Source organism: Pezoporus occidentalis, unplaced genomic scaffold, assembly GCF_034315485.1.
Source record: "Pezoporus occidentalis ecotype Australia unplaced genomic scaffold, CSIRO_AGI_Poc_V1 ctg3, whole genome shotgun sequence".
Classification (NCBI taxonomy): domain Eukaryota; kingdom Metazoa; phylum Chordata; class Aves; order Psittaciformes; family Psittacidae; genus Pezoporus; species Pezoporus occidentalis.
Genome location: NW_026914940.1, coordinates 10565117 through 10587596, shown reverse-complemented (window position 1 = coordinate 10587596; position 22480 = coordinate 10565117). Strand labels below are relative to the sequence as shown.

General features: G+C 44.2%; 1 protein-coding gene across 18 annotated transcripts in view; it reads right to left on the bottom strand.

The window, feature by feature from the left end:
* Window positions 1-1458: 1458 nt before the first annotated feature.
* Window positions 1459-22480, bottom strand: part of MTSS1 (MTSS I-BAR domain containing 1) — a 126407-nt gene continuing 105385 nt past the window's right edge. For 2 of the 18 annotated variants that reach the window (XM_062627028.1, XM_062627032.1), the window contains 9 exons: window positions 22109-22266; window positions 20738-20845; window positions 19880-19977; window positions 17630-17840; window positions 9925-10044; window positions 8730-8924; window positions 6603-6767; window positions 5825-5987; window positions 1459-4417 (listed from right to left, as the gene is read on the bottom strand). In XM_062627028.1, the coding sequence (XP_062483012.1) occupies window positions 3720-4417; window positions 5825-5987; window positions 6603-6767; window positions 8730-8924; window positions 9925-10044; window positions 17630-17840; window positions 19880-19977; window positions 20738-20845; window positions 22109-22266 (1916 nt within the window). In that variant the 3' untranslated portion in view covers window positions 1459-3719. The remainder of the gene's footprint in view (window positions 4418-5824; window positions 5988-6602; window positions 6768-8729; window positions 8925-9924; window positions 10045-17629; window positions 17841-19879; window positions 19978-20737; window positions 20846-22108; window positions 22267-22480) is intronic. The other 16 variants (XM_062627038.1, XM_062627031.1, XM_062627033.1 and 13 more) reach the window with 16 other exon arrangements.

Below are 22480 nucleotides of genomic sequence, written 5' to 3'. Positions count from 1 at the left end.
GCATTTTGCTGATATACTCTTCTTCTGTAGAATGCACACACTTTACTTGCAGTTGTGCAGTGTAGAAGAGATGGCTGTTCACATCTACACTATATACCTACGTACTGACGAGCCTGTGAAGGAGTCAGAGAGAGGTGGAGATTGACACTATAATCCAGCCAAACCACCTTGATTTTTCCTTTAAAGTCTTCATGATTGCACTGGATCTGGCTGGGATGGAGTTAACCTTCTCCACAGCAGCCCTCACAGTGCTGGGTATCAGGAGCCAGGAAGGTGTTGAGAACACACCAGGTTTTGGCTACTGCTGAGCAGTGCTCCCCAGCACCAAGGCTGCCTCTCCAACATCCTCCATCACCCATATGCGGGGGGTAGGGAAGGTCTTCAGAGGGGACAGAGCCAGGAGAGCTGACCTCAACTGACCAGAGGCCGTGGGCTCCTTTCTCCACAGGACACAGGTCCTGCCAGGAGCCTGCTCCAGTATGGGCTTCCCATGGGGTCACAGCCTCCTTCAGGCATCCCCTGCTCCAGTGTGGGGTCTTCCCTAGGCTGCAGGTGGAATCTGCTCCATCATGGACCTCCATGGGCTGCAGGGGCACAGCTGCCTCACCATGGGCTGCACCACAGGCTGCAGAGGAATCTGCTCTGGCACCTGGAGCATCTCCTGCCCTCTTCTGCACTGACCCTGGTGTCTGCAGGGCTGTTTCTCTCACATATTCTCTCTCTGGCTGCTGTTGCTCCTGCACAGGAACTCTTTCCCCTTGAATCTGTTATCTGAGAGGTGCTGTCACAATCTGCTTGGTCAGCAGCTGGTCTATCTTGGCACTGACTCTATGGGATATGGGGGAAGCTTCTGGCAACTTCTCACCAAAGCAGCCCCTGTAACAACCCTCTGCCAAAACCTTGCCTTGCAAACCAATACACGCACAAATGGAAACCCCTGGGCAAAAATGAATCTATGGCAGTGGCAAGGAAACAAATTAGGCCACTGTGTGGTAACTGAAAGTGGGAACAATGTCCTCCCTCTACCTTTGCTCCTGAGAAAGCTGAACAGAAGGAAGTCCTCAGTCACTCGAGCCTGTGGGAGATGGCAGATTCTGGCTGTAAGCATGGGCTGTGCTGACAATAGCAATTTTCCTCCTCTTGCAAAGGAACTGCGGTCCAGAAGTGATGCAGATGCACAAACGTGTAGAGCTACCTATGCTTCCTGGCCAGGGAATAACAGGCAAGGGTACAGAAATGTCACCAGTTATTTAATGGGAATTTCCACTGCTGGCACTGTGCCTTTTTTCTGCTGCCACCCTTCAGCACGCAGCAGTGAAACAGCCTCATGCACCTCATACTTACTAATTCTGTTAGACACAGATGGAACCTGCGTGACCTTCAGAAGCCTGAGCAAGGATCCCACTGATCCCCAAAGCTCCAGAAGCAGGAAGTCTTTCAAGAACCAAAATACAGAAGTTTTCCAGCAGTTCTTTATTTATAATGTAGGCTTAAGCAATCATTACAATGTAGAAGGGAGACACACTTACAGCAATTATTTATACCAGTTTAGAACAAAAACCTGCACAGGGAGAGCTCAACTCTCAGTACAAACTAGCAACTAAACCACAATAATTTACCATTAGAAACATTTTCTTTTTTAGCTGTGACACTGCTTTTACAATATGCAAAAACACAAACAATAGAACTATCCAAAGTGTTTTGTCACATTCTTTCTACATTGAATTTGGCAACATTTTATATTAAATTTTTACTGATTATACTAACGTTTAAGAACTAAACAAGTGAAAAGCTGTACTCGGGTACAGTTACATCCATTTATTCCAAAGGTTTAAATAACACTTTTAAACTATCGAGATTATCTCCTAGCAGTTTTTGTTTATGCAAAAACCATCTCTCGAAGCCTCATTTGCACAACGCATCAGCTACCGTCTCCAGGTTGGTGGGCTACACCACAGGCACTACTGTTCATTAGATTCTGTAGTAAGGAGCTTGTTTTTCAAAGGAAGGAAGGTTTAGTTCATAGTTTCTAAGAATCATGCCTTTTTTTTTTTTGCTTTTTTGCTTTTAAGCCATAACAAAAAAAAGGTTAGCAACCACAGCAGTGTAAAATGTTATATAGAACACAGTGACTACACAGTTACTACAAGTCTCACATCCAATGCAGTTATGTCTTAAAGCATAAGAGGGTATGTAGGCAAGTCTAGAGCCAACAGAAATCTGCAGAGCGGCTGGTGGAAACCAGCCCCTTGTGGGTGGTATTTGGTGCAGTTTTAAACCACCCTGGGTGCACCAGTGCCGTGTCCACCCTCCTGTGGGTCTGGTCCAAACACGTCCCGTGCCCCAAGGTCTGCACATTTCTATCAGCTTTAGGAGATGGGTATCGCGGCAAGAACTTACTTTTACTTGAAGGAAAAAAGCCAACTCTTAATAATTCTATCAACAGTGTTCCAAAAAACACGACTTAAAGTACAAAAAAAGAGGCTCTAGTGGTCAGGCTCCTGGTGTTATCAAAAGAAGAGTCTCTCTGCCCACCCCCCACCCCTCTCTCCCCTTTCTTTTCGGTAATTAAGAAAAGCCAATTGTCAACTGCCATTTAAAAGGAGTTAAGAAAAACAAGCCCCTGTATTGGAAAGGAACATCCGCAGTTTGTTAGCTCAAAGCTGGTTACACCTGCCAAATTTGTCAGTGTCTCCTCAAAATACTTGGGCTTTGGAGGCCCAGCCTGCTGGGCACGGTCACAAAAAGGCATTTGGATAACGTCTAAGAACTCCCTGCTCGCGGTTTAAAAAGGTTCTTTTGCACACATGTAACTGCCTTAAACCTGTCGTCCGTGTCTGTCTTCAGTGAGAGGATGAGCGGAACAAAAGGTGGAGGTGGAAGAACCAAGCCTACGCAGGTCAGGCTGCATGCATGTGACTGAGAGTTGCTGCTGTGCAGTCCCGAAAAGAAACGTGGCAAAAACCCCGGTCGTTAAAACACCCCACAGAAACAAAACACTGCAATCCAGTATGGCTTATTCTGATGCATTTACCATGAAGCTACTAGTAATTAACCCTACTAGGCTACTCTTGTGCAACAGCATCTGCTATTTTGATGGCATCTCCCCCCTTCCCCACTACCCACCCCCCCAAATACTCTACCAACTGCAGGTTTCTTCCTTGCATTATATATTGCTTTTATTGTCAATTTTCATTCCTGCTTTTCAGGCTTCATTTTCTTTAATACTTCAATGAGGATCTGTTTCTTACGGCTTAAACTTTAGAGTAAGTCCCCTTGGTTTGTTCTTTTTCAACCTCACTATCACAAGGTGCTCTACAAAAGCTTGCACAAAAGCCAAATTGTCATGAAATCCCTTTGCTGAAGTTTAACTACTCGACACTGTTTTTGTTTCTCCTATGATTTAAAACTTTACAAAGAGAGTTATAAAAAAGGTCAATGGGATTTGGCACCTTCAGAAAAAATCAAAAGTGTAACTTAGACCAAAAAAAAACAAAAGCAGAAACAAAATCATTGATATTTACAAATTAAAACACCAGTGAAGATTATGTCTTACTACGCTCTTTCACCTTGTTTTCTCCTCTAGAGTACTTGCAGACTGTCTCGTTACCGAGTATCTTAAAAAACTCATTGATTACACATTGGAATGGATAGAGACAAATTAACTTTCCTCACAGTTCCTTCTCGGTGGCTTTAGTACTCCAGCAGCTTCTCCGCTCCTAGGAGATACGAGGTGCCGAGCGATCGTTCGTGGTGGTCTTCTTCAGTTTGACGCCGCGCCGAATGGCATTCAGCATATCCTCCCCTTGCGGGACATCCCCGGGACTCAGCTCTCCGGGATCGAGCTCCGGCTGCCCCGTGGGCGCCAGGGCACTGGCACCATCCCGCTCGCTTTCCTCACCCTCTCCCTCGGGAACCGCTTGCCTCTGCTCGTCGGCACCGCTCAGTTTCTGGCTGGACGGTGGAGGGTTGACGGATGCTTGTCCGCTCCATGAGGATGAGGGCATGCCGGTGACTCCCTGCCCACTGTCTCCTGCTGCCGGAGACTCGGGGCTTTGCTCAGGACACTCTTCTGTCCCAGCGAGGGCGCCGGGCAGCCCCCCTGGGATATCGGGGACGGTCGGTGTTTTGACAGGAATCACTGGGGTCTTGATCGGGATGGGCCCTCCCCCGATGGTGCCACGTCTGACCGAAGGCTTGGTGGAAGGGGTCCGTCTGATGGTGGCGACGCCAGGGGTGACGATGACCGGTCCCAGCGTGGTGGGCAGACCTGCGGTGGAAGCAGGACGCTTGGTTTGAAACATTCTGCGATAGGACTGGCTAATGTCGCTGTTTCTTGGGATGGTGGAGGATTTGTCAAACTCTTGTTGTTCTGCCTCCTGGTCACCACTCACAGAGAAATAATCATAATCTGAAACTGATGCCAAAAGACACGGTTAGGAACAAGCTGCAGAAGACAGCTCAGTCATCACAGAACCAGAGAATGGTTTGGGTTGGAAGGGATCTTAAAGATCATCCAGTTCCAACCCCCTCTGCCATGGGCAGGGACACCTTCCACTAGACCAGGCTGTTCAAAGCCCTGTCCAACCTGGGCTTAAACACTGCCAGGGATGGGGTGTCAGTAAGTTTGAGGTGTGTATAACCAAAAAGGTATATACATCAAAAAAGCCTGGAGGCCAACAGCGATAAAGAGAGGTTTCACCTTTAGGAGGAAGGAAGCCTGAGATACTGCGACCAAGATTCTCTGACGGTGTCGCTGAAGGCAGGCACTGCAGCAGGGTGACCCTGAGGCTGCAGGGTGCCCACATCTCTTGTGACAGAGAACAAGAACTGCACCACTCAGTGCCACCTCTAGAACTAATTAAGTAGCAAAGACTCAATATTTATGATACCAAAACCAGCATTCTACAAGCCATATGCTACCAGTTGTAGATACAAATACTTAAACAAGTCAGTGACTAAGAAGTGTACTGTAGTCTGGGCACTGTGTGGCTCAGGGGACTGTGTACCAGTGATTTCAGCAGCAAATCTGCTTATTTTGCAAACAATTTTGCTGTCAGCTCTGAAAACTCAGCCTCAGCTTTGGTAACTGCATTGGGTTCCTTCCTTTCCATGCAACCGCTGAGCCAAGCTGGGCCCTCTACAAGCCCCACTGCCTCTTGTGGCTGCACAGCACCACTGACATCAGCTGAGCAAACAAGGTGGTTGCTGAACCCCAAACACCAAACTCGGTACCTCTCAGCCTGCTGCTGGTTCTGAACCAGGGTACAAACCCCAACACCTTACTGCAGCTCCCCAGGTATGCCCGAGTTAAGGTCTCCAATGGATTCCTTTTCCAAATACAATATTTCTGCTTAGGTAGGAAATAAAAGGTCACAAAGGGAAACTGAGAGCAGATTCAGAGCACTGATGGAAGAAGAAAGCAAAGCTCATGAGTGCGTATTTGCTAAGACAACAGCCAGAAAGGACACTACTACCACAAAAAGGATGCAATACCAGCGTCATTCCACTTAAACCATGAAATGTAATTCCAGCATCTTCTTTAAAATACTGGCATCCTTAAGCTAAAGCTCATTTTAGTAATGCACAAGAAAATAAGATCATTCAGTGCACTATGCAGCAATCCAGGTTTCTATTTAGTTAATAAATCCAGGCTGCATTCCAACATGGAAAAACTTCACAGCAGCAATATTTGCCCTTCTCCCCAAACAGTGACCCAGTGAGCACCAGCTGCTGGAATACAGCTCTTTGGCACCGCAGGGAGTGTATGATGGGCAGGGTGGGAATGCTCTGAAAGAGAACATCTCTTGGATAGATCCCATACCTTGGGATGGGATTGTGTCCTCTGAACAGCACGGAGTCGTTGTCTGGGTGCTGTAGCCGCTGGAGCACTGCAGGGAATCCCGGCTGCTCCTCTGCGTGTCCAGCTGCAGCCCTCTTGTCAGAGCGAGTGCCAGCTCCTCGCAGGCCTCCATCTCCTCACCCTGCTGGTTACACACAGGGAAGAGACTCGTTTTGTCTAGAAGGGTGAGTCAGTCTTCACAACTTTCAGCTGCCTCTCCTCCCCACGCAGAGTTTGTCACCAGCACAGCCCACCAGGACTGCGTCCAAACACTTACTAGGGCTTAGAAACATGAACTTCTTTGGATACTGTTGCTCTACAACTGCCAGTACCCAATGACACATTCTCTCATGCCTTTGTGACTTCCACTGACCACACCAAAACCTCACCAGTATCGCTGGCCGGATAAACACACAACATAGAATCACAGAATGGTTTGTGTTGGAAGGGACCTTCAAAATCATCCAGTTCCAACCCCCTGCCACGGGCAGGGACACCTTCCACTAGAGCAGGCTGCCCCAAGCCCCGTCCAGCCTGGCCTTGAACACTGCCAAGGATGGGACAGCCACTTCTCTGGGCAACCTGTGCCAGGTCCTCACCACCCTCACAGTAAAGAGTTTCTTCCTAGTACCTAATCTAAATGTACCCTCTTCTAGTTTAAAGCCATCCCCCTTGTGCTGTCATTCCACATCAAGAAGTATTAGGAGCCAGCACATCCACCTCCTCTGCACCAACAGTGTATCTGAAACCAGAGCGTCACCCTTGTGGCAGCCGACACCGTCATGCTCCGGGGTCTCTGGGCCTCCTCTGGGGGCACGGGGGGTCCACTCGGAGCTCCTCCATTGACATCTGGCTCCCGCTTCTCCTTGCGACGCTGCAACGTGTTCACCATTGGTTGATCGTATGGGCCTGGCTTGGCCCAGTCCTAAGGAAACGTGCTTGTTAGTGATAGCTTACATCAGCAACCCCTTTAATTACACACAAACTATGAACAAGGGCAGTTCTAGTGCAACAGGTTACGTATCAAACTGGATATGCCTTTCTGAATAAGGCCAGAAATAAATTAACTGTGAGGATATTCACTTAGCAAACCTATCCCCTTTGTTATCCCCTTTATTATTTCCTGTTCTAGGTGTTCTTACATGATGGTACTTAATGCTTTAGCACTTCAGTTTTCTCGAAATAAAATTCCATTGTGTTAAAGCCTGTATTTTCAGAAATTCAAATGCAAAAATCACTGGCATACAGCAGTAAATATACATCTGTGCCCAATCAGTGATGTAACTGTCCTAGATGGACACAAGTTCTATATCGCGTGCTGTTAGGCATGTCTTCAACTCTGAAAAATTAGGCTTGAACACATTTTTGATGCACATCAGAAGTGCAAGCTGCTCTGAGCAATCGCTGTTTACTTCCTAGCTGAAATCTAGTTTGTAATAGAGATCTGAACTGAAGAAAGACCTCACTGAACTACTGCTGCCAAATTTGAAACAGAAACTCCTCAGGCCACAAGGGCCGGGCTCGCTCAGGGCTCTATTAAGCAAAGACCTGAGGGTGTCCAGAAACCACACAAGAGCAGGACTCATCAGTGACCTGTGCTGGGGAGCAGAACCACTGCTAAGCAGCAGCTCTCACATACAGACTGCTGCAGGGGCAAGCCTGATCCCTAGAGTTTTCCTTCACCAAGACAAGGGGTGCTTTAAAAATAAAAGAACCTGTGTGTGAGAATGGGCCACACACCCAGCACTGGCAGCAGCTGGGCAGACCACACTGCAGATATGTACTGGCATGTGTCTCAGTCCAAGGTAAGGCAAGTCAAGGCAGCTGCACTGACAGAAGCCCCTGTGCAGACAGGCATTTTGGTTTTGTTAGCAGATATGAAGCCCTGCTTTGCCTTCACAGCTGTGTCTCTGCTCTAAGTGTTCTGCTGTGAAATACACTGGCAAAGTGCTTCTAGCATAGACACAACTGGTGACTCTGAAGCCCCAGGACCACTGTGGCCATGCTGTGTGTATGTCTCAACAGTCTGCAGCTGCTGGAGAGAAGATCAGGGGGATCCTTAGCAAGGTACCTCTATTTACACGTATACGGAAGGTCCTATGGTGCATGTGCAGTACCATAAAACCATCCACAGGCACCTAAGACCTGTGCAGATAGCATCGACTGCTCATCAGTCTTGTGAAGATTAAGGGCAACAGACTTACTCTGGGGCAGAGGGGAACTGACTGGCAGGGACAAGAGTCAAGGCTCTGGCAGACCAGAGACATTTTAAATGCCAAGGAAGATCCCTGCAGATCCAGTGGAGCAACTGGAATAAGTGCACTCTGTTTTGGTGGGAGCAGAACAAGCTGGGTGAGCACATTCAGTCTGTGCAGTGAAGCTGGGACAGCTTCAGTCACCACCTAGGTTCAGCTGGTGATGACCACCTTCTCGAATCACTCCAGTTAGGTCTGCAAGAGGATACCTGCCTATGGCTAGCACAGTGAGAAGAGCACATCCTTCCACACAGGGTTTCACTAAGCCAACTGGATGCTGAGTCTGCACTTCCCTGTTCAAGTGAGTGCTTTGACGATGCTAAGCAAGCTCTTTTCTTGCTGAATAGAGCCCAGAGTGCTTTCACCAATGTTCCAGAGTTAAACTATTCCTTCCTACCTATGTGTTGTCAGCTTTAACATGTTTCAGACAGTGCCAGAACAGACAAGGTCATTCAGAAACACCCCCTACCAGATATTAGCTCTCTGATTATCACCATGCAGTGCCCATTCAGAGTGACATTAAACAGAGCAAATCAACGAGTAATTACATGGATCGAAAGGGAGCAACTACTGCTGTGTGCACACTGTTGGGATGAGGAGGTGAGGACTGCCACAACAAAAGGAACACAAACCTTCCAGCTAGGGATCTTAGATGATGGTAACATGCCTGGCCCAATGGTGTAATAATGAGCGTAGTCTGGAAGGAGGGCTGAGGGAGCCCGAGTCCACGCGCGGGAGACAGGCGGGAAATGAGGGAAAGGACCTGCACCAACTGAAGCTACGGATGGGTCACTTGATAAACTACAGTGATAAAACCCATTAGACAACTGGAAACGAAACAAATACAAAAAAAACAAAATCAGAGAACTTAATATAAACAGAATGAATATGAAAATACACTGTGACTGATGGCTCAAGGGAGGAAACTTCTGCATCGTAAAACAAAAGAAAGGAAAAGCTTAGCTTTGCTGCACATAAACAACAGGAAATCGACACAATGCTTGGTACAGAAGTGAGATTGCTTGAAAATTGTCATGTGGTGTAACAAATTTCAGACATCAATCTTGCAGGCACTGTCTCCAGGCTGAGCAGCTTTGCCTTCTGTCCATGAAAGCAGTACACAGAAAAAACCTTTGCAATATAGGTACCCTGCAGACCACAGACATTGAAACAAAATATTCCCAATACTGGAGGCATTTGCATTGCTGGCATTTGTTCTACGTAGCTGGACAGAGAGGAAAAGCATAGAGCCTTCAAACACGATATGTGCTGGCTGTGTAATGACATGGAAGGAAAATAGAGGAAACCAACAGCAAGGATTTTCCAGATGAGAATGGAGACTGCTATCACTTCCTCCCCTCATTCAAAGTGTATCCCACGGAATTTATTCCAACCTATTCTTTTGTTTTCATTTTTGTTTTGGTCAAAACCAAACCTCAATGGCTCAAATGCTACCTAATGGGAGTGAGGGGAGAAGCCAAAACCAGTAAAACCTGGGCAGGATGCCCTTTGTTAGGCAGCCAGCTGGGTTTGGGCAGAGTTCCACAGTCTCTTTGAGTAGAAAAGGTGAAGAAATAAGCTTTTCTTAGAAAATTACCTCTGTAAAATGCCCAATTTGTAGCTTCCCCCCAGCAGCTGATTTAAAGGCAAGTGCCACTGTGGTTTATTCAATCAGATTTCATGTCTGTGGGAGTGTGCAACAGTTCCTATTCTCATCTTCACAGAGAGGAATCCTGGCTGCTCCCCATGCACTTTATTTGTCCACACATTGCTGGGTTTGGATAACGACCTGGTAGGTTTGTATGTCTTTGAGATGAAGTTTTTCACCTTATCTGTGGAGGCCCAAGCCCCCATGGTGGAGCCTGAGCTGACTGAGGTGGGGGAACTGCACTCGCTCACTGACTGGCAGGTTTCAGAGGCTTCTGAAGAGGCAGAGCTGGACGAATTCTGCAGCGTAAAACAGCACCGCAACGCAGGGGAGGGAGACACAAGCCACCAAAAAGGAAAAAAACCAACACAAACAAAACCAAAAAGACAAAAAGCACATACACAGAGACACACAGGAGAGAGGGAAGGATGAGAGAAGCAAAGGGTTAGGCTTTTGAAATCAATTAGAAACTGCTCAAAACCATTGCTAATGTTCAGGAAATCTATGAGAAACAAAACAAGCCATTTGCTTAATGCGAGAACTTGCCAAGCTGCTTGAGAATGAGGGAATTGAGGCAGTGATCTCAACTCCCCATTGCAATTTCAGCGTTTCGATTGTGTTAGCTGTCTCAGAGCAAGAAGCTGAGGGAGCTGAAGGCACCTACGGTCCAACCATGCGATATACTGAGACAACCGATTTATACAGAAAAGCAGATCATCAGTACCTCAAAGACACAAAGTTCAGATTTCCAACATGGAGCAGCAAACGGCACTTACATTCACAAGTTCTCGGATATTCTGATCTGCAAAAGTGCTTGTGAAAAACTCATCTGAGTTCAAATATTATGGAACAGAGAAAGAAGTGATACTTACCCAAACTGGAGGTTTCCATAGTGTGTTATCTGTATGCATGTCCCTCTGTGGGTAGTATGCATACACCAAAAGCACATTGACTCAAACTTGTCTGCCCAGCAGCCAATATGAAGGTTACAGGTACTCTGCTGAGCACCTAAGTGTTGGCATGTGCTTGCCACCTGCTTTCTCTTAACAGCAGTGAGAGCAAGGGCTTGGATGGAGAGGGAAGGGAAATGCAGGACAGTGTCCATCAAACACCTCAAACATCTAGCTCCTAGCTAGGAATTTCTCTTCCAGTTTTCAGTGCATGCCTTTAGGTACATTTGCTGCTGTAAGACCTCTATAACAGCATCTAATTCACCTACAGGCAGGCCGAGGCAAATAGCCACATGGACCATTTTACCAACTACAATGCTCTTACACATCTCCCCCTTGGAAGTGGCAGCCCCTCAGTTGGGGTGTGCGTGCAGGTCCCACCAAGTGCTCAAAATGGTCAAGTATATTGGCAAAGTTGTCAGGGCAGTACAGAGCTCTATTCACTGCCAGGAAATTCAACACTAGCAAGGCTAATTGATCCTTTGGAAGTCCAAGACCTGTGAAGCAAGTCTGTCTAAACATATCCCTGGCATTTTATTTTAGGACAGCAGAGAGAATGTGCTCTTGTATCAGGTTTCTGTTGCAAAGCCTCAGTTCTCAAGGAACAGCACTTGAAGAGGAAGGGAAACCTCATCTGAAATAAAATTCCATCAGTTAACCTTACATGAGATGTTGGGATGAGTCTGCAATAGAGAGCTGGATAAGAGGCACTGTAGAGAAGCAATTACTGCTAACACTCAGAAGCTGTCTCCCTGCTCACCGAAAGCCATGCATCAGGAGTGTATAGCTAATTGCCTAGGTAAAAAGAGCTGTAGGTATCCCAAGGCAGAACATCCTCACCATAAGGATTCTGGTGAAGACTCCCGGGGCTGTTGAGAAGGCAATACAGTACCAGCATCTTAAGATTATTAGCAAACTGTGGGCTTAAGTGAAACTTTGCAAAGGCTGCTAAAAAGATACAACATGATGGATTATTTTATAGAAATAACACGTATCCCATCTTACACTGATGTGAGCTCGGATCTGCAGGTGACCTGTCAAATGTGTTTAGGGTACAAGTAAGCTCAGCTAACAAGGCTTGTATTCCAAGTGCAGGAAGAGCTGAGGTGCATCAGAAGATCAGAAGAAACTAAATCAAATGACACAGAGCTGTTAAGGAGAGAAGTGACAAGCATGCAGTGGGGCACCCAATGATGTTTTGTGGAACTTGTCTCATTCTTGATTTAATGCAACTCCTTTTACAGGAGAAAACCTCTAAAAATAAGAATACTGATAAACATGAGCTGCAGCTGACACTGCCATCGGACACAATTACTGTACCCTAAATGGAAATGAGCCTATTTCTTCTATCCTTAGAGAAAAATACATTATAGAAAATTAGCTTTTGCACTGAAACTCCAGAGTTCTGCCTGACATTCCAGGTAGCTCAGCAAAAGAAACTGTTTGAGAAGCCCCATGAGAACACTCACACTAGTGTTACACTTGGGCCATGGAAAAAGGAAAAGGAGAGAAAAATGTAATTACAGAAAATGCTTTCTGAAACCTCCTATTTATGGCCTGAGAGGCCCTCCTGGATCTGCACACTCTGCAAGTAGCAGGGCACAGAGAGAAGGGTCCGAGTTCCACACATGGCATCATGTCACCTTGTGTTCTGCAGATGCCTCAGTGATGACAAGTGAGAATTTGGAGTTTACATCTGATAGACTATTCCTGTTTACAGGCTAGAAACTTCATGAGAATATGTCAAGTAATGGTAGAAATGGGCTATAAATGAGATTTATTAGCAATAAACCTGCATGTAGCAAACAGATGGGAAAAGGCCAAAAATGCACATTCTGAAGATGCAAAGAATTGCTCCATTTATTTGGTGTCTGGGGAAAAAGGCCTGGAAGTGGTGAACTTATTTTTGCAATAAAATGACTCCAAGGTGAAAAAAAAAGATGGAAGACAGGACTCTCCCATGAACTCAGCTTGGCCATTTTCAGCAGGCAAAGCTAGACCAAGGTGAATCAAGATGCCATGGAGAGAACACCTGGATAGCTGAAGGAAGTACAAGAAGTGGGGGTAGGGAAACAGGGTCTCCTTGTCTTGAGAAACTTGGATGGCACAAGGAAGGTCTTCCTAAAAAAGGATTACAACAGTGAGAAACGATGGAGAAGGAGGCAGAGAATGCTGAACTCCTGAAGGAAAGGTGTTAAGAAAACATGAGTGACAGCAGGTCAAAGTCTGCCTGGATCAGACGGCAGAAACAGTTTGGAATGGTTGGAACCGGGTGTGGGAAGCACAGACCACCCTTTGTTTCTTAGCAGAAAGTACATGAGGGGCTGAAAACAGACACCACACAGTCACTGCTTGGGCAAAAGGCCTCTAAACGTTTAAGTGCCTGTTCTAGGTGCACTGGCACAGGGACTCCTGGAGACACTCACAGGCAAACACCAGCCAGAGCAGCTTCTACTCCACGTCCCATAGAGTGAGAACTTTGACTACTGGATGTTTGCAACTTATTTTTGTCAATTCCTTTTTAAAATGATGGTTTTGTTTGAATAATTTTTAAAATTATTTCTTCCTTTTTAGCTGTTTTAACTCTGGGAGATAAGTTTTTGTCCCCACAGCTGTGGTAATGGTGGTTCTGCTCTGCACTCAAACCAGCTCTTCTGAGGAAAGCTTGAAGTTAACAGCATCAGCAGAAAGCCAAAACTGTGCTCTGCCCAGTAATAATCAGTTCCTCAAGTGCATATTGTACATGTGTAGCTTGACATCTGTCTCTCAGACATTGTGCCAAGGCCTGTTCTTGGGTACTGTCCCACTGCTTGATGTGGTACGTATGAATTCCAGTAAGGACAGGAAAAAAAAGCTGTATTTTGGGCTACTGGAATGTATGATTATATTTTCCATCTGTTGTCCTACTAACCTATATAAGGACTGCTGTTATCTTGGATTACTTGCATCCTTTGCTTGCTATGTTTTCCATTCAAATACAGTATTACTTAACCCCTTCCCTTCCTCAGCTACTGAACAGAGCTTCCTGGGCTCTCCCAAGAGACCAAATCTTAATGAAGAGCTTAGTCCAATGTCTCTCTACGGTCAGTGGAAGACATCTCAGTTACCTTTTAAAAACCTTTGGGTAGTGACTCAAAGTCACCACCTCAATTTATTTCACTTCCAGGAACATGTCTCTTTTCTAGTCAGGGACAAACTGCTGGGAAACTGAATTTAAAAAAGGAGGTTTAGGAGAAACAAATAGCAGGGATTATTTACAGATTCATTTCAGGGTTTGGTTTTGGTTTTGTTTTTAAGGTCTGATTTGGGAGCAGTTATTAATTTACATGGAAAACAGCTGTAACAACATATTTTCCCTATTCTAACCTCAAGCTACTGAAAAGCAATGGGTTTTTCTCAAAAGCAGCATCTTTCCAGCTTGCTAATCTGTACAGGCAGAAGCAAGTTCACATTTAGCTTCCTTCTACTTCACTGTTTAGAGAAAGCAATTTCCAGAATATTCTAACAATAAAGACTCAGTCCTCTGCTGTTCAACAGCACATCAACAGGTTTGCTCTCTTCATCTGCTTCTTTCTCTCCCCTTGCCTTCATCCCCATGAAGTCATAAGCAGCCTCTAAAATCCAGCTGTACAATTACTTCCCCCAGTGTGTCTGCACTCCAAGTCCACTGATCCTTGTATTATTATCCTCAAATATAACTGTGCTACTACCACATTACTTCATCACAGACACTCCTAGACCTCAGTTTGTCTCCTACATAGGGCAATGTGTGGGTTTAGCAGCACCAGCCATGTTCAGTGTTCAACCAGAGAGCTACTCTGTGCTCCCAGCAGCGGGTCTCTGGTGCCAGTACATGCCTTGGGCAATGCTGGCCATGGCTGACCTCACATCTGGCATTTGGAAGAGACCTGTGATGCTTTTCCAGCTGTTCCACTATACCCAAATGTACTTGCTTAATTAAGAATAAAGCACTTTACAGTGACCTTTTCACATGTACAGCTGTCTGTTACAGGCCAACACTTTTACTCCCAGTAATGTTAACAGCTACACTGAAGAAAAGCAATTGTTCCAAACAGTGTAAGGGCAGAATCTGGTTTTGAAACTGCTTTTTCCCTATCTTCTATGCAGAGTGTGGTAACTGTGAAGACCTACTGCTTAGCAGCTATGAGTTGAAAAGCAGTCTTCATTTCGCCAATCTTCTCTCCTCTAGTATAATCTTTATCTTGTTTAAATCTCTATTTTATCATTCTTTTATATAATACATAAATTATTACTTGTTTGAGACACCCCTTGCCCCAATCTGTGATTAATTTCCAGTGACACTTGTCTAAAATGTAGGTGAGAGCATAAAAGGCTTCACATAATTCCTATATTCTCATTCCCATAATATAGGAATTTTATGTAGCCCTCTTTACTTTTTAATTTAAATCCATTATTAAAAGAAAATCAGCTTTGTTGCCTCAGGAGATGCCACAGCACGTAGCTAGCAAACATCAGCAAAGTGTCCACCTGCGCAAGATAACACAGCTTTTAATTTCCTTTGTTGATTACAGAGCTTGCTTTTCTGCTTTCCCAGTGTCACTACTAGAAACAATGACATCAGTGTTTTTAACACAGTGGCTGAGATTGCTGCTCCTCCCCACCCAGCACCGAGCCTCAAAAGCACAGTACCACAAGGAAGATCTGTCAGTTGGTTAGAGACACACAACATGGAATAACGCTGTAAATTGAACAGCTTCTCGGTAAGCTCACAATCACAATTATCTGTCAGCACAACACACACAATTTACTTAGTGCTGAACATACAAAGCAAGACACTTAAGCAAAGATGAAGCGGCCAGGCAATGATCTGTTACCTTTTCCTCTGCGCAAAGGTAAACAGACCTAGAGACATACAGAGCACATACCTCTTTGTTATACCAACACACTACACTTGTCAAGTCAACGCCATACTGCTGCAGCCTCCTACAGCTCATTAATAGCTCAAGTGATGCTTGGATCAGTTTGCAACTTTATGGATGGTTTCTAAAGTGAAGTGAAAGCATATGAACTTAGCTGGCGCCAATCAGCATAGTTCCCACCAACTTACAGAATGTTCTGCCAACTGACACCAGCCTAAGTTCCCTCTCCTGTTTAACAGGGGAACTTGCAAAGAGAGAGGTATTGGGTTTTTTCCATGCTTAGGGCAATTGCAAAGTTACATCCTCATCTGCAAACACTGCATCATCATGGAGATCACCGCCCTTTTATGCAGGTGCAGTGGGTACTATGAAAACCAGAGATGATGCTAGCATGTATAACGGATGGATGTGTCTTAAAAGCCAACTTCCTTACCTTGTTACTATTGCAGTTTACTTTATTATTGCTCATTTACTTTTTTGCATTTCACTTAGGTTAGCCATAGCCAATCTAAACAAAACATTTGTTTTAGTAGTGTGCACAAAGTTCTTCAGGATGTCATCTATAAAAAATGGTGATGTCCAGACTGGGGACAGTGCAAAAGAGGCATTAATTTGAAAAGAAAGCATTTCTATTAAAATGAAAGAGGTAAATATATTAAATTGTTGAGCTTCCATTGAGAACATGTTCCATGCTTAAGTGAATCTGTGGTGTTTTGGATGATACCCTAAAAATGTCACTAAATGTCACTTACTAAACGTTCTGCAAAAGTAAGGGTCTATGTGCTGTTGAAGGCGGTGCAGAGCAGCTTCAGTGTACAGGTTACACTTGGTAACCACTGACACTGAAACTGTTGGCTCCTTGCTGACTGGAAGGATTAAAACCATCAACTCCCCTGCACAGGAAAAGGAGCAAACTACATTTATTAAACTAAAGGACAATCTTCTCCAGTGACCTCAGGGTGTACTGAGTGGTACTCAACAACAGGATATTAACTTTACCTCAGTTTTGCAACTGCGATTTATGATGGGATTTTTAATGTGAGATGGCAGCTCAGCCTTATTTAAAAAATACTGCAGTTGGAGTGTGATTTGATTAAAAAAAAAAAAAAAAAATAGAAAAGAGAATTCCTGTGCTGGAGGATATGTGCCATGGAGGCACATTGAGCCTCTGCCTGCAGGTGGCCACCTAGTTTGTATAGGAATGATGCCATGAATAAATAGAGCAGGAACTTCCTCCTGCAGGCAAAAAAATGCTTTGGAAAAGTTTTGCTTATATTTGTAGTGAAATCCTTTTAGTTCATCTGTGTTCAGGATCTTATCATATATGACTGTGCAAACACTTCTGATGAGTTCCATAAAGAATTAAAAATACCTCTAACACTCATGCAGAAACCTTATTTCCGCAAGGTGCTCGGTTGAGAATCAAAAAGAGCAGCCCCATCCACAGAAAGGGATGTAATAAAAAGCTGCAAAACCAATTTCATATGATACCATTAATGGCATTCTGATTATTCCAGGCTCTTTGCAGGGGAGGGTAAAAGTAGTCTGTCTGATGCCGAAGCCACTAGTATCAATACTAAGGCTGTCAGAAGGCTGTTCTGGCACTGATATTTGTCATTAAACAGCAAACAGCCATCAGGTATCAACAACCTGCAATCTGTGCAGGGTATTAACTGGTAACCTCAGTGGGTCAAGTGAATATTATTCCCTCGTGTAAGGTGGGACTTCTTGCTCTTTCTCATCTGTCTGTATCTGAAAGTTAGGCATCTAGGCTCCCTGCAGAGCCAGAATGAAAGCCAAATTCCTTGAGAGCAACTTATCCCTTTCTTCAGGGATGCTGCAAAAGCAGCATAAATCACTCCAGCTAGAGGCCCAACTTTTAGATGGATGAAGTGTAATGAGACCAACCTTACCCTCATTGTTTCACCTGACTCCAAGGTACCCCAAAACCACATCAGATCCTTCTGTGAAAGGTGAGCCAAGTTAGAGAGGCCAGCTCACGCTCAGGTTTTTGTTCTCATGCTTGCACGTACCTGGTTAGGTGCTTCTGGTGGCATGGGGGATGGCGATTTGGACTGGAAAGCATCCTGGGACATGAATCCAGAATCATGGGAGGACACACTGGACAGCCTCATGGGTGCCTGCTGAGGCAGATTGGAGCTGCGATAGCGATAGTGTGAACTAGGTGAGTGCGAGTGCGAGCCACTGGACCGGGAATCACTACTGTTAACGCTGTTCAGACTGCTGTGAGAGACAAAAGGAACAAAGAAAGGAAAGGGGAGAGGAAAAGACACAAGGGCGGGGTGGGGAGAGACCCATATACAGTACAATTAACATTCCACATGTCTCTAGCAACAGGCAGCATAAACCGGAAAAGAAAAAATGTTGACAAATTAAATTTAAATATATATATATGCACATATATATCAGTAAAGAACCATAAGCAGCTGCAGTATCCCTTGGGACTAGAGAGAAAATGGCATTTTACCTTCAATTTTATTCAAATTGAATTCTGTAACCACTCAAGAGTTCAAAGTCAGGTTAGGGATGAAGGGATGGATCACTATATGCCCTCTAGCATTTGCTCAGCACTTGCACAAAACCCTCTGCTGATGGCTCTCTCCTATTCCCAGCTTACACCTTGTTGCTCTTGCACCATGGCCCAACTTTTCAATGGGATCTCTAGCAAGGGGTCCAAAGGCATCACAGTTCATCCAGAAGTCTGCCTCTAGGCATGCCACTGCAGTCAGACTAGCCTAGTTAGTCTAGTCAGTCACCAAGCCAACCTGTGAGACTTTTGAAAGCAGCATCAAAACCTCATGCTTCAGAGTACCTGGAGTAAGTTATGCTCACATAAAGGCTTCCTACCAGATAAAAACCATGGGACGGGACACTTGAGTGAAGTCAAGACTTCTGGGTATGTAGTTTAAATTAGTGAGATAGTCAGAGAATTAAAACTCCAATGAATATCGATAAAAATACTTGAGTTTTCAAACAAAGAGATTGATTTTTAATCTCTAATATCCATGAATGACAGCCACGACATGCCGGCAACGTGGGAGCCTCTGAAGCTTCCTGCTGGGGTGGCTGAGCAGGACTAGCAGGATGCATCAATCTGAAGGCAGCTTCCTACTTTTGCTGACAGGAGCCCACTGACTAGCTGAAGGGATGGCTCTGAAGGATACATGGGTGAGGACTGCACCTCCTGTTCACAAATGCCATGTACACAGAAGACGTCCAACTCAGCTTGGAGCAGGGGAAGAGGAGATCTGCCTTATTCTACCCATACACAACAGTCTGTTGTCATACAGGTTTTACCACGCAAGAAGATGAGGTTGATTAGGAACAGATGATGGAGTTTTGGGTTTGCTTTTTCTTTTTGCCATTTTCTTTTACAGCTTCAGGATATTGCATCTTTAAGCCTGTGCTCATTGCTCTAAATATGCATGTTTTCACATATATATATAAAAGTACTGAAGTTTTTTTTATATATATTTGCATGCAGAGACAAGTAGGTACATAGGAGAAGTCATGTTCACTTGCTCTGACATGCTATAGGTAACTTTGCTCATACACAGGGAACCCGCAGTACATTATTTATAAAGCAAACTAAAAGGTAATCATTTGAGAGCAGCTAGAAAGGTGTTGAGCAGAATACACAATAGGGTATCTTCCTTTTCAGTAAAAGGAAAGAGTAAATGTAGACAGCAGGGTATGGGGGCAACATGCTAATAAACTGTTTTATGAGAGAAAACAGTTTTTTACAGAGAAAGCATAGACAGAATCCAGTGTTTCAACATATTCCAGGACAGCATTAGACAGCATTAAACAGTCAAAAAAACTTGTATCAAAAAAGCATTTCCATCTACCAGACTGTTAGGGCAATTGCCAAGGATGTTTTTCCCTTTTCAAACAGTCTAACTGACCAGTAACAGCTACTTAGAATAATCTAAAAGGTTATCAAATGAAAAACAGAAAAGGAAATTCTGAATGAACAATTTCAGAGCTTAGATCAGTACAGTCTGCTCTTTGATCTGAAATGGATTCAATAGAACTGAATCAAAAGCATCTTCAAGTTGCCTTGAGTTCAAAAGTTGTTCAGTCATGCCCACCTTTTTTAATACTCCCAGTCACACACTTAAATGGATAAAGACCATGAGGGGTTGATTTCATTAAGAGACAATATTTAAGATTTACGTATGCATATAAATCCGTATCACAGTCTGAACTTGCCTCTCTTTGTCCCCAAACAGGTTAACATTAAATATTACCAGTCTACTTACCTGCAAACACTAGATTTTCTGGACATCGTAGTACTGGGAGAAGATGGAGGAGTCTGATAAGACCAGCTGTAATCAGAACCTTTCAAATCTAAAATTACCTGATGAAAGATAATCAATAGCATCAAGGACGTGGAATTTCGCACCCCCCCTTGACAGAAAGCATCTGCTTGTCATACAACATTCATCACCACAACAACCTTTCAGTGCCAACTGACCCAGCCTCTGTTCTTCCAGAATTACAGTGTGTATGTTACTCAGGTGAGTCAGCTTCATCCTTAGCCTTTCAGGAGCTACCATACTTCAACACTAGGGCTGCTATCAGAGATGGAAAGCTCAGATTTGAGTGGAAATGTCTTTGAAGAGTAAACTGGAGATTTATTTTATGCATGCTCTTTTGTTTTGTTACAAAACATAACAGCCTTAGGGTTTAAAAACTGTTGCATTTTAAAAAATTAATCAAAGATCCAATATTCAACCACAGCAGAGTTTCCCTCCTTCACACGCCTTCAAGCTATCTAATCCCAGCAATCTTACAACCATGTAAAGACAAGGATGCTGAAATGTAAGGTGAGGAGATGACACTCCTTCCTCATTTACTCTCAGCAGAAACTGGGTATCTTCATATACGTCAAAGTGTCTCTGCTACCACTTCACAGTGGTCTCACCAAATACTTCAGGAGCACTCAGTCAGCATTTCAAAACCTATTTTGTTTAAAGCTGTTGTTAAAAATGACCTTGCTGCACTGAAGCATCTACAAAACATAACGTTAAGGCACTAAGTGCGAGTAGTCAATATTCCTCATAACACAGACAGAAAACTGGTACAGATAAAAATGTTTTCAGAAAACCAGGACTAACCTGTTCACTTGAAGATGGCAACTTGTGTGGATCCATGGTGAGACTTTTCAGGTCATCTGATATGGTTTGCAAATGGGTTATTTCTCCCAGCATTGATATTTCTTCTTCCTTGAAAGACATAAGAGCAAGGCTAATCACAGACTTGCTTTTAAACATCACACCCATAATACAATACAGGACCTTCTTCTTTTTGCTGATGACTGTAGGAATGCGCACCAGAGCTTTTTTCTTTGCCCATTAAGTAATTGTTTCTTATGAAAGATGACTGAAAATATTAAGAGTTTAATAACTACTTTGAGATTGCTGTCAGTTCTGAGGCCCAGAAATCATTTCTCTCATCAATGAGATAAATAAATCTCAGTCTTCTTTTTATGACATCTTCAGAAAAGAGAATGTCATTTCTGCTGCCTTTGGAAGATTTAACTCTTCCATGTGCACTCACTAATATGCCCTAAGGATTTTAACCTTGAACATAAACAGGGACTAAACTCATTTGCTAGTTTTTGGAAACTTTGAGATAAAGGAACTACACAGGTACAGAGCATTAATACATCTATGATTCATACTGGCTCAAGGTACATCAACAGCTAACTCAGATTATTCCTGCACTGTAAATTACCATGGTAATACCTTAGCTACCATGGTGATTTCATCCAGGTCCTCAGAGTCTGGAATTCACATCCTCCCGCTCAGCCATCACCTCCCTACTTCTCTAAGCATGGTTTTCTGTTGAGATTGGTGCTCTTTGTAAACAGGCATTGGGAACATTTTCCCGGTATGCTGGAGACCTTTCAGAATGCATCATGCTTGCACAAAGCCACAAACAATTCATCACTGGGCTTCAGACAACCTCAGATGATGACAATATACCCAAACCTTTTCAATGAACTGAAAAAGCTGACATGTAGGAGGAAAAGAGCTACCAGAAAACTGCAAGGAAGCAGCCTGCAATCTGTCAGCTAATGTCATCTTACATACACAGGGGAGGTCTTGAAACATTTATCAGTCCTAGGACTGGAGTAGGGGTAAGGAAGATTTATATTTAAGTGGGATGTTACGGAAAAAAGCAGTGGAAAAAGTGCATTAGCAATGTCTCAGGTTGGTATGCGTAAGGAACTCAAGTCCACTTAAGTCTTTGCGCCCGCTGCTCCCCCATTAGTCATCCTGAAAGAATTCAATGTCTTCCATCCCTGAATTACTCTAAATGCCTAAAAGAAAGGTCCTGACTCTTGCCACTTTCTAGGCAGAGATGCAGGTTGAATTTTGGCTCTAAAAATGTCCTCATAAGATGTAAAGAGATACTCTTTTTAGAGACTTTTGGCCATTTATCTAATTTGTGAATCATACTGACTTAAAATGGAGAGCTCTTACTATCACAGGGCGCAGCATGGAGATGAAAGCACAGAATCGACCGCGCTCCTCGATCAGAGCTTTTCTGACAGCTTGCTTCTCGGTTTCTTCAAGCAGCAGGTACTTATCATTGACATCTTGTAAAGCACTGTCCAACTGGGGCTGAATGTCACCCCGTCCTGTATGGAGGAAACAATCAAGAGTACATTTTGTCAAAACTGTGGATCTCCATAGTGGAAACTTCATTTTCAGCCAGCAATGCTGCTGGATTGCGCTTTTGCAATGCAAGTCTCAAACAGCATTTTCCCTTCTTTCAAATTAGTATGTGGGTTCTTCCTCGACTAAATCAGGAATTTCATGCCAGTTTTTTCCTCTCTTGCCCAGAATATAAAT